The sequence below is a fragment of the Xenopus laevis genome, chromosome 2L (assembly GCF_017654675.1).
Source record: "Xenopus laevis strain J_2021 chromosome 2L, Xenopus_laevis_v10.1, whole genome shotgun sequence".
NCBI classification, from domain to species: Eukaryota; Metazoa; Chordata; class Amphibia; order Anura; family Pipidae; genus Xenopus; species Xenopus laevis.
In genome coordinates this window covers 74,366,769-74,385,945 of record NC_054373.1, presented here as the reverse complement: position 1 = coordinate 74,385,945, position 19,177 = coordinate 74,366,769, and the positions used below count along the sequence as shown (strand labels likewise).

At 39.5% G+C, this 19,177-nt stretch overlaps 1 protein-coding gene across 3 annotated transcripts in view; it reads right to left on the bottom strand.

The window, feature by feature from the left end:
* Positions 1–19,177, bottom strand: part of LOC108708163 (membrane cofactor protein) — a 52,251-nt gene that overhangs the window by 17,691 nt on the left and 15,383 nt on the right. For all 3 annotated transcript variants that reach the window (XM_041582054.1, XM_041582052.1, XM_041582055.1), the window contains exons 4-7: positions 17,081–17,180; positions 10,842–10,921; positions 4,464–4,643; positions 110–289 (exon numbers count right to left, since the gene is read on the bottom strand). In XM_041582054.1, the coding sequence (XP_041437988.1) occupies positions 110–289; positions 4,464–4,643; positions 10,842–10,921; positions 17,081–17,180 (540 nt within the window). The remainder of the gene's footprint in view (positions 1–109; positions 290–4,463; positions 4,644–10,841; positions 10,922–17,080; positions 17,181–19,177) is intronic.

Genomic DNA, 19,177 nt, shown 5'->3' with positions numbered 1-19,177 from the left:
ACTGGGTGTTTTAATTTAAAAATGTGTCTTCACTAGGATAGCACCCGTGTCCCATTATGAAACCAAAATATCTACGAACGTCAAACTCTAGCAACAAAGTAATACTTACGCCGGCACTCTGGGATAGGAGGCTCCCAAACGTTGTTGACTGTGCATGTTACTGTGTCAGGTCCAGTGAGCTCAAAACCATCATTACACTGAAAGGTAACAGCATAATTTAGTTTGTATGGACCAGTAAACCCTGATGTCTTCTTTCCATTTTCAACACGGGGATTGTCACATACAACATCTACAGAAACAGAAATAACTTTAGCTTTAACCCCTTCAACCCCTGCTTTCGAAGTTTTATACTATAGTTAAGCATGCAAAATAATGAAAAAATGTTTTACTGTGCTGTTTAAAGTGAACATTATTCTTCCCTTTACTAATGGATTCCTTACTAGCAGCCCAACCAACAGCCAAAGTGCATCTTGATGGAAGACACATTACCTTCCCCCACAATGCCATTTCCTGGTGCACCCACAGGCAGCAACCAGGCCAAGTCTAAGACTATGATTAAGTGCACTATAGCATGAAATGTGTAAGGCTATTTCAGTACCCGACAGGTTTTTGCAAAAAATAATTATTTTCCTTTATAGTTTGTGGGACCTGTATGTGCCTGCTATGTATTCTATGAAATATAGATTACCTCCTAAATGTTAAAGTCTGGAGCATGGCCTTACTTACATTCAAAGGAACTACACCAAGTCACTGGTTCAGGTATGTAGATGACACCTGGGTTAAAAGCTTTTACATTTCTTTTTTAGGTAATACAATGAGAAGCGTATTGATTTAAAATCATTTTAAATGACAACCATTTCTGTTCTGAAGTAATGTTTTTAGGGTGCTAAATGTTGTCTTCCTGAAACTTTGATTCTTTGTTGACACATTTGTAATGTTATTAGATAGAAAATTGTTTCCATTAACTGTGCTAGCGGTATTGTTTTTCCAGTTAAATTTGAAGGAAAGGCTTTTACAGAACACATTAATTCAGTGGACAATAACATCAACTTCACAAGGGAAGATGTCCTCGAGAACAAACTTGCCTTTTTGGACTGTTTGATACACATCCAAGAGGGGGTAATTTGAAAACTGAAGTATACAGTTAACCCACTCATATGGATCAATATCTGTTGTTTGATTCCCACCATCCACTGGAACACAAACTGGGTGTCATTAGAACTCTGCACCATAGGGCGGAATGTGTGGCAACTGATACAGAGTCCAAAGACAAAGAGCAAAAACATCTAAGAGGAGCTTTGAAAGCATGTGGCTACCCAGACTGAGCCTTTGTCAAAACAGCAGCAACCAAGCACCAACAGGAACACCAATAGAAATAACCGCCCAGAAATTCAGGAGGATTTTCAACAAACACCACGTCCCTGTGTGCAACACATGGAGACAAAAACTGGTACACACAAAGGATCCAACACCAAAAGAAAAACAAAGCAATTTTGTATATGGAGTCCAGTGTAGTGAGGAGTGCATAGATCTGTACATTGGGGAGACAAAAACAACTGCTCACGAAGCGAATGGCTCAGCATAGGAGGGCGAACTCTACAGGGCAAGACTCAGCACAAAGTCTTTCCTTCTCCTTTAATATCTGGGTAATTAAAATCCCCTAATAATAAGATTTGCCCCAACCTTGCAGACACTTATATTTGCAACAGGACCGGAGCCTGTTTGCCCCACTTGTGCAGCAATAACTGCAGCTAAACATGTTGGGTAACTGTAGATTAGTCTGGCACATCAGTTTGGAGGAAATATAATCCATTCCTAAACTGACTGTTTTGGGTCCTTCAACAACATTTCTATAGGTTCAGACTTTGAATCAGCCATTTCAAAAACCTTACATTTCTAAATTCTATTGTAAATTGACTGCTGTGGTTAATGTTGGTTTTCTGCATGACCCACTTTCTCTTGAAGTGATGCTGACACTAAAAAAAAAAATACTTTTTAAAATATTAATGTACTTTTAAAGTTACCTATATGTCATGTTGATCGGTTTGTTTTTGTATCTTATTGTTAGTTGAAGTTTCTAAGCCTGACTGTTTTGTCAACCTGACCCTCAACTCATCTCAGCCTGTCAGTTAGAGTTTTTAATGCTAAAAGACTCCTGCTGCACAAATATGGCAGCCCCCTCATACAGGAACATGGGGCATCAGACAGGTAATGTAAAAGTTGTGCAAATACTTTTAAGGCAAAGTTATAAGTAGCTTTCAATGGCAATTTTATGATAAATGTAAAAAAAAAAAAAGAGTTAAATTTTGTGTCAGTATCTCTTTGAGCTTTATGGACTGATACCCTGAGATTTTCCAGAATTTGCTGATATAATTCAGAATGCTTTGTTCCATTAATGAAGGCAAGTTGTCCTGCTCCAGACGCACCAATGCCCAAACTATGATATTGCTACAACCTTGTTTCACAGATTAAATATTCTGGAATTCATTGTTCTCCTTTTGCAGGGGTGCTGCTGCAATGAGTCAAGTTGAGAAACTCAGGTCAGACGGCAGCAGCCCACAAATTAACAGGGGCGGTAAAAAGCCGCTTATGGTAACTTTAAGAGCCACATTTCCGGTTATTAAAGCAGAAATGCAGCTCTTCTAGTGCAAAAAACACAATTTTGCTCACTGCACTAGCGATATGGCCCTCAGGCAGCGAAGGGGGCAGAGTCACCCGATGCCTTTTGTCAAACATAACATTTTAATTGTAGCCAAATAGTTTTATTTTGGACTTACCCACCACAAAATATTTAGCACTTTAGCAAACTGTACATTGAAGCATTTTTGTATAGTACTGGCTTTCTCCTTGCAACCGTGCCATAAACACAATAGTTTTTCAGTGTTCTTCTGATGGTGAACTCATGAATACTGAAATTACCTAGTCCAAGGGATGCCTTTGGTCCTTAAATATTAGCTTCTGTGATATTTTCCAGGGTATTACACCCTTGCTTTTGGTGAGACCTTTGCAGATAGACACAGGGCCAGATTTACAAAGTGGCCACCCCTAGGCCCACTACCGTTCGTCGCCCCTGTCCCCTCCAGGGGGATAGGAGCAATGGTGATTGGTGCATGTGAAATTTTAAAAATTATTGTATCTCCAGCGCATCCCCAGTGTTTTTGAACCACTGTGGGTGTGGTTGGGCAGCATGCCGCCCCCCTAAAATCCTGCCGCCCTAGGTGGCCTTTCCACAAATCTGGGCCTGGGTAGACCACTTCTTGGAAATGTCACAGTAGTGTTGAATGTTAGTTTACAAAATAGTTTCTAAAAATTTGGACAATTTAATACTTTTCAGCCTAATGAACATCTTGCATGAATATATATATATATATATATATATATATATATATATATATATATATATATATATATATATATATATATATATATATATATATATATATATATATATATATATATATATATATATATGAAGAAATATTGCAAATTCAAACAGGATCACAACATTCCAAGTGCCACTGTAAGCTATGTTTTTGGTTTATATTTGCCAATTGATGTTTTTATAATTATTTTTAACCCATTTTAGGTTGCATGTATTATGTATCTATCAATGTCTCCAAAAGCCTAACATGCATGCCCGTTTTTATTATTATTTTTAACACATTTTAGGTTGCATGTATTATGTATCCAACAAGGTCTCCAAAAGTGTAACATACATGACTCTTTATAAAGTAAATGTTTTAGGGGCCTGTACGATACATAATAATCGGCAAAGAGCTTTTGCAGAGGCTGGAATGTCAGCTATAAAAATGTATATGAACTATTTATATTTTGTGGACTCTACATGACATACAGTTGAGAAATACTATGCATTCAATAAAACTGCTCAGCATTTATATTTATATGATGTTTTATCAAAGAACATGTGGGATGCATTTGAATGCAAATGTTTGGGCACCTGTGCCAAATTATATATTTGGTTAATTTTATAAATGAAAAGTAGAAAACAACCACTTAAATCAGTGTTACAAAATATTACAATATTACAAATATGCTATATACTGATTTAATAGGGGTGTCAAAACCTTTTGCATATGGCACAGTTCCTATTTTTCAAAGCTATAAATTATGCAAAGAGTCAAGCAAATTAAAATTTTATACATTTTCTCTGTAATAATAATAAACCACTATCTCTTGCATTTGATTTTAACTAAGCTGCATAAATTAATATTGGTGGCTAAACAATCTTATTGAGTTTATTTAATCTTTAAATGTTTTTTTAGCACATTTAAGGCATGGTGATCCATTTTACAAATAAACCCTTCTAGAAAAACCCAGTTTCCAATATATATATTTTGTGGAGGAAAAAAAGGTTTTCAAAAAAGTAATTTAATGTAAATTGTACTATTCATAAAATCACCTATGAAGCGGAGATGAACAGTTTAGTAATAAAAGTTTTTCACCTCTGCAGTTTGGCTCTTCAGAACTCCAATTTCCATGAGCTGTGCAAACTAAAGCTGCGGTACCAACAAGTGTCAAGCCCTTGTTGCATTTAAAGGTAACAGTATTCTGGTATAGGTAATCATCTTTTTGGGGTGAAAAGTCTCCATCAGTAATAGCAGTAGGAGGAGGACACATCTGTGCTATAAAAAAAAAAAAAAATGTTGCATTTATCGGCACTCACCACTCCCAAGGTTAATTGCCGGGTGCTCACAATAATACTTAAATCCAAAGGGTAGAATGCACTCACGGCATGAAATGGTTCATAAAAAAAGATAAGTCTTTTACTCCTACCACATACCAACGCGTTTCGGTCCACACAGGACTTTCTTTTTTATGAACAATTTGATGCCGTGAGTGCTTTCTACGCTTTGGATAGATTATATATATATATATATATATATATATATATATATATATATATATATATATATATATATATATATATATATATATATATATATATATATATATATATATATATATATATATATAAAATGTTGTGGTAGAATGACCACAGAGTGTAAAAATTTGTGTCTTGTCTTTAATTTCTCCCCTGTAGAAGTTAAAAGCTGCAAGGGAGATGTGTCTCAACAGAGAATGGTGGGCTACCAGTCGGAGGGGCAGAATATAATGTAAGTTAATGAAACATAACAGCTACAAACTACATGCATTCAACTGTCAGATGAAGACGCCAGCGTGCAGTGTCTTCATCCGACAGATGCATGTAGTTTGTAGCTGCAATGTTTCGTTAACTTACATTATATTCTGCCCCTCCGACTGGTCCCCCGCATTTCATCTCAGCGTGTCGGATCTGAAGACATTGTGCAGTGGAGTTTGTGCCTAAAGGATTTTGCTGGCTGGCCCTGGAAGCAATAGTGTTCGGGAAGGAACAGGCAATCCATTCCAGTGATCCAGTTTGCATGTTGGAGTTTACTTTCCACAGCTTGTCACATATGGTGTTCTGATGCAGGAAGAAAGGAGCATTTAAAAAGACATACACATGCTTAAAGGGCTGATGAGCCATTGCACATAGACTGTGCTAAAATGGCAATTGGTGCTGCTATTTGTGTGCTTCAGCTGTTCAGCAGGAGGCAACAAGAGCAGAAATATGGCGACGGATGGAGGCAGTTTACACAGAACAAGCATGCCCCAGACCAGTTTGTGAATGTTCCAGAGGTGTCTGGTAAGACTGTTCCTGGGGTGATGGGAGCTGGGAAATAGGGTATGAAATGTGAAAGGCGGAATACCAGGTGGTCTGTATGCCTATTCTTTTAACATGATTTTTGAATAAAAACTAGCTTTTTATGGTATTATGGGGATATAATAGTCATGCTGGGGTCCTCTAGTGACCAAATAGAGGTAAAGCCTCAAAAAATCTAAAAAAAAAAAAAAAATCCCACAGACATGCTATTATGATAAAAAAAAATATTTTTATTACATCATTCTAAAATATCAAACAATCCCCACATGGAGCCTAACGCGTTTCATGCTTACCTAGCACTTAACTGGAACAAGGTGAGGTAGAGTACACTCTTGAATCACTTTCAGTGTAGTAGCCTGGTGCACAGTGTAGAGGGTACGGCAACCCCCAACAGAGTCATTAGAGTAGAGATTCACTGGCATACAGGGCGATTGCAATGCAGGGTTACCCCTTGCTGTTTATTTGTGCGAACATGCAACGTTTCGGGGCGAAACCCTTTATCAAGCATACAAAATGACCAATGTGCAGACAATATAAAACGTGACCAATTGAAATAATTAACATACAAAATTGAAAACCCCACCCTCCAATTTACCAGCCAAGTGTGTAGACCAGACAGACATCATATAATAAATTTAAAAGTTTTGAGTCCAATCAAAAAATGCTTCCATTAAAAAGGCTTGCAATAGTGGGTGAATTGTCCAAATGTGCAAAATTGTTTAATCCCTCCAGCGTGTTAAAAAGAACTGTGTATCTAGCAAAAAGATAAATGAGATACAAAGTGACCAGGCAAGAGCCTGTTTTTTAAAGGAGACATTACATATAACCTTCAAATTCAGATATATTACTCATCCTTCCTCAAAAGATGTAATGATGCAGAAATAAAAATGTTTTGAAAGCATTTTACCTCCTAGAACTTTCATTATATCAGAGCTGCAGAGAGAACCTCTCTGCTCGGTGTCTAGGCTGAAATGAAGAGTGGGAGTGTCTGTTCATTCTCTCACAGGAAATGGTCACAGCACTGACTGACAGGCTGAACTCTGGAGCTGTAGCAGCCAAACTCCTCCCCTCCCACCCTCTGTCCTGTGTGTTTCCAGCCTGCAGATATGCTGTTGCCTGATCATTCACTTATAACTATATATCTTACATGCTGTGGTAGAGTGACTAGGAAAAGGTGGAAAAAGGTCACTCTAGCCTTTAATTTCGCCCCAGGTACTGAGTTAGGCTCCAGGAAGGGAGTTATGAAACAGAGAATTAGCGCTCTGTTTAAAGACTTTAGTAGTCAGGGACTCCATTCCGCAGATCCAGTCCAGAGATTGGAGTTCACCTTCCACAGGAAAGCTGTCCTGTGGAAAGACTATTTAAAGTTAATTAGAATGGGAGAGTGTGTCTCTCAACAGGGCACGGCAGGTAGGAGACCTGGCTGTGTTAGGAACTCCCAGAGGAGCTGGGAGTGCCGCCTGTTCCTGCATGAAGCAGAGGGAGCCTGTGCCTGTGACTAAGAGCCAGATTTGTTGTCTGTGTGGGACATGGAGTGAACCTTTTAGCCTCCTGGCTTTTCCTCAAAGACTGTGAGTACAGGGGTGAGCCATAACAATTGTTTTGTTTGCTGGTAGTCCACAAGGGGCCCAGCCTAGTCAGGGACTGCTCCAGAGTTGGAAGGTAGTGCCCAGTGGGCTAGGTTTTTATTTTATTATTTGTTTGAATGATAAAATGGTCACCCATGTGTCTGTGGACAATACACTGTTTGTTTACAGTTGGAAAATAAACATGTGTTTTCCTTGAAGAAGCTGTGTGTTCCTGTCTTTATACTCCTTTCTTCTATGCTGCCTGCTCACCATAGACTAATCCACCTAAAAGTTACGTGTTCAAGCCGCCAGCTTTCCACAATGCTCAACATAAATCAATAGATGTGAAGGTTAATACAAACTGTAATAGTAATGTAATAGTAATATTTTCTTTTATTTAAAGTACAACAGTATTGTCCTGTGTTCCACAGCAAATAGGCATCAGTCACACATGTACCTGCCCAACTGGACATAATCTATAGTCCATAATATATTGTTATACACTATCCATCTCCCTGCCTCTATTACATTATAAAAGTTATACAGACAGTGTACATTTGCATTTACTGGTATGATATTCCAGAACAGCAGCTGTAGGTTTGTTTTCCTTCATATTGATATATGACCAGGTGCAGGGAGTTGCAAGGAGAAAAGCAGCTGGAACAATTTATGATCAGGTGCAAGGAGTTGCAAGGGGAAATGCAGCTGTTCTGGAACAATTTATGACCAGGTGCAATGAGTTACAAGGATAAATGCAGCTGTTCTGGGATAATTTATGATTAAGGGCAGGGAGTTGCAAGGAGAAATGCAGCTGTTGTGGAACAGTTTATGGTCAGGTGCAGGGGAATAAATGCAGTTGTTCTGGGATAATTTACGATCAGGTGCAGGGAGTTGCAAGGGGAAATGCAGCTGTTAAGGAACAATTTATAGGGAGGTGCAGGGAGTTGCACGGGAATAAATGCACCTGTTCTGGGATAATTTATGATCAGGTGCAGGGAGTTGCAAGGGGAAATGCAGCTGTTGTGGAACGGTTTATGCTCAGGTGCAGGGAGTTGCAAGGGGAAATGCAGCTGTTGTGGAACAGGTTATGCTCAGGTGCAGTGAGTTGCAAGGGGAAATGCAGCTGTTGTGGAACAATTTATGCTCAGGTGCAGGGAGTTGCAAGGGGTTATGCAGCTGTTGTGGAACAATTTATGATCAGGTGCAGGGAGTTGCAAGGGGAAATGCAGCTGTTGTGGAACAATTTGTGATCAGGTGCAGGGAGTTGCAAGGGGAAATGCAGCTGTTGTGGAACAGTTTATGCTCAGGTGCAGGGAGTTGCAAGGTAAAATGCAGCTGTTGTAGAACAATTTATGATCAGGTGCAGGGAGTTGCAAGGGGAAATGTAGCTGTTGTGGAACAGATTATGCTCAGTTGCAAGGGAATAAATCCAGCTGTTCTGGGATAATTTATGATCAGGTGCAGGGAGTTGCAAGGGGAAATGCAGCTGTTGTGGAACAGTTTATGGTCAGGTGCAGGGATTTGCAAGGGAAAATGCAGCTGTTGTGGAATCGTTTATGCTCAGGTGCAGGGAGTTGCAAGGGGAAATGCAGCTGTTGTGGAACAGGTTATGTTCAGGTGCAGTGAGTTGAAAGGGGAAATGCAGCTGTTGTGGAACAGTTTATGATCAGGTGCAGGGAGTTGCAAGGGAATAAATGCAGAGAGGGGGGTTAAATAAATAGGACAGAGGGAGAGAAAGGATCAGGTAAGAGAAAACAAGCAATAAGGGTTAACAGATGTCTGCAGTGGAGGGACTGAGAGAGACATCATAGACATGCCCACTCCTCCCTTACTGGCTGCTGCTGTATAGCTTATACAGAAAGAGCCGTGGGCTCAGATACTGAAGAGTCTGGGAAAGGAATTTGCAAAGGGGATGGGCCGAGTACAGTTTAAGCTAATACAGACATTTTTTGATCCAAAATGTATTAAAATAAACGATTTCTTCTATTTTAAATTATTTTACATGGTTTGATGCATTGTGAAAATGTATGCTATATGCCCCCTTTAAAAGGTTACAAAAGATCCAATCCAGGAGTCCAAAGGGCTTGAATGAGGAATACAATTTGTCCTGCTTTGTGTAAACATTCTGATAATATATTTGGAAACAATCTGGTTACATATAATTATGTTTCTTTCCTGCTTCTTTACAGATAAGAAAACCCTTTGTAGACCCCAGGGACAGGTACAATTACCTTATCTTTATTAGGGTTAGTTTGTGGCTAGAAACATGTTACATTTTAACCTTTTTAATCTTTTTGTAACCTTTTAAAAAACAGGCTTTTGCCTGGTCACTTTGTATCTCTTTTATCTTTCTTCTACTTAAAGGAAAACTATACCCCCCAAACAATATAGGTCTCTATTAAAAGATACTGAGTAAAACAGCTCATGTGTAAAACCCTGCTTCATGTAAATGAACCATTATCATAATAATATACTTTTTTAGTAGTATGTGCCATGAGGTAATCATAAATAGAAAATTGCCATTTTAAAAAATAAGGGCCACCCCCTGAGATCGTAAGATTCACTGTGCACACATACAAACCACATGTAAGGTCACATGAGCCAATTAACAGACAGAGTTCTGCCTTTTGCTTCCTCACTTCTTCCTGTTACAGTTAGTGTTGTAGTATTTCTGGTCAGGTGATCTCTGAGGCAGCACAGATAGAGTCACGAAATGGTGGTTCAAGGCAAGAGATGTAAAAGGGCAATATTTATGTAAATATATATTCCAGTTTGGGAAGATTCTTTAATATGTCATTCAATTTGATATAAACTGTTGCTTAAGTATTCATTTTGGGGGTATAGTTTTCCTTTAAACAGTTCTTTTTAATACGCTGGAGGGATTAAACGATTTTGCACATTTGGACAATTCACCCACTATTGCAAGCCTTTTTTATGGAAGCATTTTTTGATTGGACTCAAAAAAACTTTTAAAATGTATTATTATACAATGTCTGATTGGTCGACACACTGGTAAATTGGAGGGTGGGGTTTTCAAATTTTTATGTTAATTATTTCAATTGGTCACGTTTTATATTGTCTGCACATTGGTCATTTTGTATGCTTGATAAAGGGTTTCGCCCCGAAATATTGCACGTTCGCACAAATAAACAGCAAGGGGTAACCCTGAATTGTAATCGCCCTGTGTGCCAGTGTATCTCTACTCTACTTACCTAGCACTTAGTCATAGGCATGAGATTGTGCTAGGTAAGAAAGTGCTAGTTAAGCATGAAACGCGTTGGGCTCCATGTGGGGATTGTTTGATCATTTAGAATGATTTAATAAAAATATTTTTTTTTTATCATAATAGCATGTCTGTGGGATTTATTTGAATTTTTTTTTATAATAAAATAGTACCTTTTACTTGATCCTAAGGTATAATTAATCCTTATTGGATGGAAAACCAAGGTGTTTAAAGGATTTTCTTTAAAATCCAACTTACAGTAAGATACATTATCTGGAAAACCCCAGGTCCCAAGCATTCTGGATAACAGGTCCCATACCTGTATACATAATTAACACGTGTTTACCTTCACATATGGGCACAGTATTACTCCACTCTCCATTAATTTGACAATCCCTATAATTGAGTTTGTTGATGATGTTGTACCTTTAAAGGAAAAAGAGAAATTACTCACTTTGAAATATCAACCATGCTTTACCTTTTCTGATTAACCCTTTTAGTGCAAGACAATTTTTTAAAGGGGATCTATTGTGAAAATTAAAATTTAATACAAGTTTAGTCTTGCTGAATTAGGAAACTTTCTAAATATAATCAATTAAAAATTCTGTACCATTTATGAAATAATCAAGTTCCTCTTCACTCTCCCCCTCTGAGCAACACGTCTCTCTTAATTCTGTCTTCATTCAGTAGGTGGAGTCAGTTTTTGATTGACAGTTAAGTCCAATACGTCCTCTGGGGGGGTCGCACCCTTAACCCAGGTGCTCACTCTTTAAAAATAACTGTCTGATGGAACTGATGGAAATCCTGTTTCTCTGCATCCAGAGTCTGTTATTTTGTTATCTTTTGTTTGTGCTGTAGTTGTTTATTTGAGTTATTCTGCTAAGAAAGGAAGCCCCCCTAAAAGACTTATTAGACCGACCTGTCATACAAAATCTGAATCAGACCTCAGCATGAAAAGTGACAGGTTGTAGAGAGAGTGATACTAAAGACTTGATTAAGAACTTGATTTATTAAATTGTACACATTTTTAAAAAAAGTGTTTTATTCTGTTTTCAGTGAGATGAAGCTTAAATTAAACTTTAATTTTGGTGATAGAAAAAAAACTTTAAACTGAATTTACACATTTTCACAGCAGTGACTACAAAGCACATTGGTTAACAAATAAATTAAACGTCATGTAAACCCTACATTCTCCTACCATGTATAAGTTTGACACCTATCCCCCCCACCACCTAAATCGCATCATTTCTACTGCATATATCCTATCTTTTCACCAGTGTCATCACATTTTCTTAAAACAAATACCTGCTTTCACCCAGCGGCCATCTTCCCAGTGACACATGATTATTAACATTCAAATCTGCAACATTTGCACTGTAAAGTTCATGCAATCAAGAATTCAGTAACACTTTTTTTTTTCTTTAAAGTAATCAATTTATAAATGTATTTATTTATTGGTTTCAGAAAAACTACTATAGTTTATATAAATATAGCCATTATGGCAGTCCATCAAAGGAGAAAAGGCTCAGTTTTAGATAGCAGTTAACAGATAAGCTCTGTAGAATAAAATGGGAAATTTTCAGTTATCTAATATTTAACCTGTGCCTTTTCTAATTTTTCCAAACTGAATGGTTGCCCCATGGCAGCAGCTTGTTTTAAAAACTTATAGTAGTGTTTCTGAAGCAAACACATCCGTTTTACTAGCGCAGGGCAACAGTACATCTTAATTACTTTTAAACACTTTCACTTTTCGTTTTTTTTTTTTTGGCACATGGGGAGATTTAGTCACCAACAATAAATTTTCATTACTGCGGGCAACTAAACCACCCAAATGCCTTCCCATCTGCAAGAATTTGAATCACCGATGGGATGGCGTAAGCGGCGGTTTTCTAAAGTCGCCCGAAGTCTTTTTGGAAGGCAACGTTTATGACATCCTGCCGCCAAAGATTGCAGGTGACAATCTCCCAGTGTGCGTGCCACCACTAAAGATTCAAAAATGGCAGATCACTGATTTTGTGTGTGTGTGTGTGTGTGTGTGTGGGGGGGGGGGGGGGTTACAAGACTTTTAACCCCAGAAAACCATAAGAGTAATTTACAGGTAGAATGCTGTGTATAAATTGAAATTTTAAGTGCAAGGTGCCATGTATCGCCTGCAATGCAGCATTTTCCCCCAGAAAATCCAGCATGCTTGATCTCACAAGGGAGGTATGCATCTGATGCAATTGTGGCTGAAGTGTAAAATTAACTCAATTGCACTAGTACTGCAATGTGAATTGGATACAATTGTGCTGAAGGTTCTCTAAGTCCAGATGGTGTAATATCTGCCGCTCACCTCCAAATAGCTGCGTGTGCTCTTTAAGATGCATGGGCACTGTGGTCAGGGCTGCCATCAGAAATCACAGGGCCCTATACAACCATTTCCTTGGCCCCCTGGACTGCGTCCACCCCACCCACATTGGTGACTAGGGTCCCGATATGTTAATAAAAACAGACATTTTTGGTCATGGGCCCCCCACGTTAATAGAAAAACATTGGTGGTCAGGGCCCCCATAAAAGTAATATTGGTGGTCAGGGCCCCCCATAAAAAAAACATTTGTGGTCAGGGCCCCCCCATTAAAAAATATTGGTGGCTAAGACCCCACATGATAAAGAAAATTGGTGGACAGGGCCTCCCCTTAAATGTCCATGTAAAGAAAATTGTGGCCAGGGTCCCCTCCATACAATAACAGAGACCACAAAGGGTTACCTTTAGGGGGGCCCTGTCATTACTTGATAAGCAGGGGCCAGCTGCTGTCAGTGAGCTGCCAACTTCAGAAGGGAGGAGGGGAGCACATGTAGCTGCATCTTGTTCCAGTGACAACATTTTCTTCCCTTATTGGTCACAGAATTTAAAGTCCCGGTAAAGCTGATTGGATGAGCTGGAGGGGATATTCAAACCTCAGTTACCCAATCCCTGAGCAGCTCAACCTGGACTTAAACTCTGTGATCAATAAGGGAAAGGAATGGACAGAAGATACCTCCCCCTGTGCTCCCGCCCCCACCCTTCCGTAGTCCGCACCTCTCAGAAAGAAGGGGGCCTGGTTAATCAAGTAAGTGAGGCGCAGTTGGCCCCCTTACTCTCCCCCCTGATGGCGGCCCTGACTGTGGCAACTGACACCGGCTGCTTTGAGAACCCTAGAGCTACAGACTAGGCAGTAGAACCAGTGTTCCCCTACGTGAATAGGCACAACAGCATTCTATTAGGAACAGAAGGAAGGCAGCAACACCAAGCACATCTACATGCCAAGTCTAATGTATGGTGAAGCAAGTATTTAATTAATGGGATTTTTCCCAGAACGGACAGTGAGATATTTGGTGATGCAACTACTGCTTGCTAAGTAAATGACCCCTTATATTTTTGCAAAGTAAACATTCTGATTAATCCAAAATTCGTTAATATTTTTTTACTACAAACTATAAAATTCGATTTTCAATAACATTTCTTAAAATCACATTCTAAATGTTAATGAATGTTTCTGAACCCCATTATGCATAGGATTATGAAACATATACCGTATATATACTCGAGTATAAGTCGAGTTTTTCAGCATCCAAAATATGCTGAAAAAGTCTACCTCGGCTTATATAGTCGAGTCAGTGCTGAAAACTCGGCTTATACTCGGCTCATACTGAAGACTTGGCAATCACTATGGGGTGCACAAGGGATTGTGGGCTTTGGAGTTAAAGACTTATGGTGTACGGAGAAGAGAAGCCAATAACTGATACATTGAACTTTACAGACAGTTGAGAATAATACCGTAACAGAAAGAAAAGAAGGCCATATTCTAATTGCATTCTATGGCAGGTGGTAGGAAACGGCTACCTTGCTGCACCTCGTTCCAGACTTTTACTCCACTGTGAAGAGCAAGTATTCTTAACCTCAGTTTACCTACCGTATCTGATCAACGCAACTTGTTTATTAATGACTTGGAGGTGGGCATTGAAAGTTATGTTTCTATTTTTGCAGATGATACTAAATTGTGCAGAACTATAGGTTCCATGCAGGATGCTGCCACTTTGCAGAGTGATCTGTTGGAAAACTGGGCAGCAAACTGGAAAATGAGGTTTAATTTTGATAAATGCAAAGTTATGCACTTTGGCAAAAATAATATGAATGCAAGTTATATACTAAATGGCAGTGTGTTGGGAGTTTCCTTAAATTAGAAGGATCTAGGGGTTTTTGTAGATAACAAGTCTAATTCTGGGCAGTGTCATTCTGTGGCTACTAAAGCAAATAAAGTTCTGTCTTGCATAACAAAGGGCATTAACTCAAGGGATGGAAACATAACTATCCCTCTTTATATGTCCCTGGTGAGGCCTCATCTGGAGTATGCAGTGCAGTTTTGGACTCCAGTCCTTAAGAGGGATATAAATGAGCTGGAGAGAGTGCAGAGACGTGCAACTAAATTGGTTAGAAGGAAGGAAGACTTTAATTATGAGGGTAGACTGTCAAGGTTAGGGTTGTTTTCTCTGGGAAAAAAGGTGCTTGCGAGGGGACATGATTACACTTTACAAGTACATTAGAGGACATTATAGACAAATAGCAGGGGACCCTTTTACCCATAAAGTGGATCACTGTACCAGAGGCCACCCCTTTAGACTAGAAGAAAAGAAACTTTCATTTGAAGCAACGTAGGGGGTTCTTCACAGTCAGGACAGTGAGGTTGTGGAATGCACTGCTTGGTGATTTTGTGATAGCTGATTCAGTTAATGCCTTTAAGAATGGATTGGATGATTTTTTGGACAGACATAATATCAAAAGCTATTGTGATACTAAACTCTATAGTTAATATAGGTATGGGTATATATAATGTATGTGAAAGTCGGAAGGGGTGTATGTATGGATGCTGGGTTTTCATTTGGAGGGGTTGAACTTGATGGACTTTGTCTTTTTTCAACCCAATTTGACTATGTGACTATGTCCCAGACCTTCAAGGTATAGCTCAGTGCCAGATGAGTGTTATGGAGAATTCTCCTATGCAACCTATCTAGCCACGGGAGGTGGATTAGGTAGGTACATGTTGTTGCTGCTCTATCTCAACCCAGGCTTTGTTAACTAAATGAGAGGACCAGTCAATGAGTCTATTTGGGATAGAGGCCTTGTGGTATCAGATGCAATCTGGGAGGCTTAGTTCACCTTCTGCCGTGCTCTATGTAGGGTGGATATTTTAATTCTAGGGGCATCCAAAATGTGCTGAAAAAGTCTACCTCGGCTTATACTCGGGTCAGCGGGCAGTAGCTGAGATTGCAGTCACTTTTAATAATTCCTATACCAACAGTTCACTTGGGGAGAGACTGCAATATCCCACAATGCCCTCTGTTGGTTATATGAAAGAATAACAGTGACTGCAATATCACACAGCGCCATCTGTTGGTTATATGAAAAAATAACAGTGACTGCAATATCACATAACGCCATCTGTTGGTTATTTGAAAGAATAAGTGCGCCCTCTGTTGGTTATATGAAAGATTAACAGTGACTGCAATATCACACAGCGCCCTCTGTTGGTTATATGAAAGAATAACAGTGTGCTCTCTGTTGGTTATATGAAAGAATAACAGTGACTGCACTATCACACAGCACCCTCTGTTGGTTATATGAAAGAATAACAGTGACTTCAATATCACACAGCGCCCTCTGTTGGTTATATTAAAGAATAAGTGCGCCCTCTGTTGGTTATATGAAAGATTAACAGTGACTGCAATATCACACAGCGCCCTCTGTTGGTTATATGAAAGAATAACAGTGCGCCCTCTGTTGGTTATATGAAAGAATAACAGTGACTGCAATATCCCACAGCACCCTCTGTTGGTTATATGAAAGAATAACAGTGACTGCAATATCACACAGCACCCTCTGTTGGTTATATGAAATAATTACAGTGTGCCCTCTGTTGGTTATATGAAAGAATAACAGTGACTGCAATATCACACAGCGCCATCTGTTGGTTATATGAAAGAATAACAGTGACTTCAATATCACACAGTGCCCTCTGTTGGTTATATTAAAGAATAACCGTGACTGCAATATCACACAGCGCCCTCTGTTGGTTATATGAAGGATTAACAGTGATGGCAATATCACACAGCACCCTCTGCACATGGTAGTGGGACAGTGGGACAATGCACACAGTAATCCGTTTGGCAATTCTCTGTCACCATTAACTTTGCAAAGAAGTCCGGTTGATCGCTGGGGGGGGGGTCGCTTTGGCAGAATGTGCGCTGCTGGGAGACAGGGCTGTAGTTGTATCTAGGCTTATACTAGAGTCAATAAGTTTTCCCAGTTTTCGTAGGTAAAATTAGGTACCTCGGCTTATACTCTAGTATATACGGTATGTGTGTCAAGAAGGGTTCCAAGGCCAATATGAAAAGAGTGGAGGACATTGTATGAACAGATTAAGATATGTCTCTGTTTATATGTCTACATACATAATTAATCACAAAAAAAGAAACCTGCTAGTTGATCCAGAGAAAGGCAAAACAACTAAAAGCATAAGCTATGTCCAGTTTTCCACAGGACAGGGATTCAAAAAAAAGAAACCTTACCCTGTATTACATTTAAAGACCACTCTGGAACCAAAAGTCTGGTTTATTGGCTCTTCTATTTGTCCATTCTGTATTTCTCCTGGATTCCCGCACTTTACAGCTGTAGAGAAGAAGTCAGTTTTTACTGAGTAACAAAATGCAAAGTGCAAACATTAAAACCCTCTTAACATCACTGTAGAATAGCATTATATCTAATGACAGCTTTGGACTCTGCACTTCCTTGATATCTTGGGCATCCCACAGGGGCGCAGTTGTTTAACCATGCAATTTGTTAGTTACTCTTAAGCAGAGAAGAGAGCTTTGTCTAAGACTATAAACACAATATGCTTGTACACATTTATACCAGTGACCATATGTTTAACATTTATTTGCAAATAAATAAATTGCATGTTCACATGATGGATGTTTGTAAAGTGTTTATAAATAATGAAATATGGGTTTATATTAATTTTACAGGACATGTCAACCTTTTTTTCAGTATTGGCATGTATAGGTTACCTTAACCCAACCCGAACCGCATTACTTTCGCCTCGAAATTCCCCTCCTGCTCCCTGCACCACTGTGTTCTTTCTCGATCAATGCAAGCATTTATCCGGCTGCCATTTTTTCCGGGTTGCGTGCTTCCTGGTTGTATTGTGCATTTCTGCACTTAAATGGTTATCCTGGTTGTAAAAGGCAGTGTAATAGTTAAACTCTCTGCTCTCTCCCTCACTGCAGTCAGCAAAAGAAATATGTGCTAGGAGCAGGAGGAGCAGAGAGTTCAAGCTTACAAGTCTGAAGTCGGTATAGCAACCACCAATGCTATTTTTTTGATTGGTGGATAGAATTGATAGGTGTGTATTCAGGTTCACTCTACTGCGCATGTGCTAGATTGTTTGAGATGAAGTGCACAAGTGCATATCGCCAAACAGCAGCGCTCTTTCTGAAGGGAGGGGGTTGAGAGGCAGATCGTGGAGGAAAGAAGCAGGAAGCTTAAATCAACTAACCTTCTTAGCGAATTGCTTTTGAAGGACTGGAATACTCGGTATGTGAAGAATGTAATTAGGCTTTTTACTGATTAAATTCTTGATGTGGGGGTTGACATGTCCTTTAAATGTTCAAAAATGGCACAAATGTATATAAAACACAATACTTGCAATTCTAATGCATTCCAATAGATCACAATTTAATCTGAATATGTTTGTGGTGTAAAATGATCTGAACTTTAAGCCTTATCTATCTTTTGAAAAAAAACCTGCTAGCGGCAAATTGAGGTTAACAGATGTGTATATACACATACACATACACATACACATACACATACACATACACTGAAACTAAGAATGCCCTCTATCCCTTTTTTTTACCCTTGGGTCCAGATGTTGCTGGACTACAATTACCAGCATCTAATCTAAGCGTACAACTACATGGGCAATTTAGGTCTGACACCTTGCGTCGAAACGATGCGTCCAGTCGGATGCGCCGGAAATAAGGTAAGGAATAGAAATGACGGATGAAGTCGGAGTATGCATCCGACACGACTGTCGGATGCAGACAGTCGGGTTGTGACGGATGTACGCTGCGACTACATCCGACATTCCTACAACTAACCTTATCCTTGTCGCGGAGAAGAGAAGATGGCACCCGTGAGCTCTGCTGCGCTCACTCTGCATGTGTGGTATTTCTAGAGAGGACAGAATTCAAGGGTAAGACTGTGCAGGGAGGAGGCAGCTAGAAACAGGACGTTGATTGACTGGTAAAAGGAGGGTTGTCACGAGTGGTGCTGAGCAACCGTTTAACCCAGTGATAGGTTAATTCTAGTGGGTGTTAGGTATAGATTATGAACTAAATCAGCAAATGGCTATCTTGCCGTGCTGGTAAATACCAGTTCTGTGGCTAGTTAAGAATTCTAACCCACGGCTTATTTAGCCAGTTCCAACCCCTTCACCCTCATGGTACACCACCTGCTGTAAAGTGCCCTTCAATGGTAGTGCCGTGTTGCTTAGGCACTTAATTACTGCAGAGAGGTAAGGTTCTGGCCCACGGATCAATTCACCACATCCAACCCCTTCACCCTCGTGATGCACCCTCCCGATACGTTTTTACCATTAAAGTCCC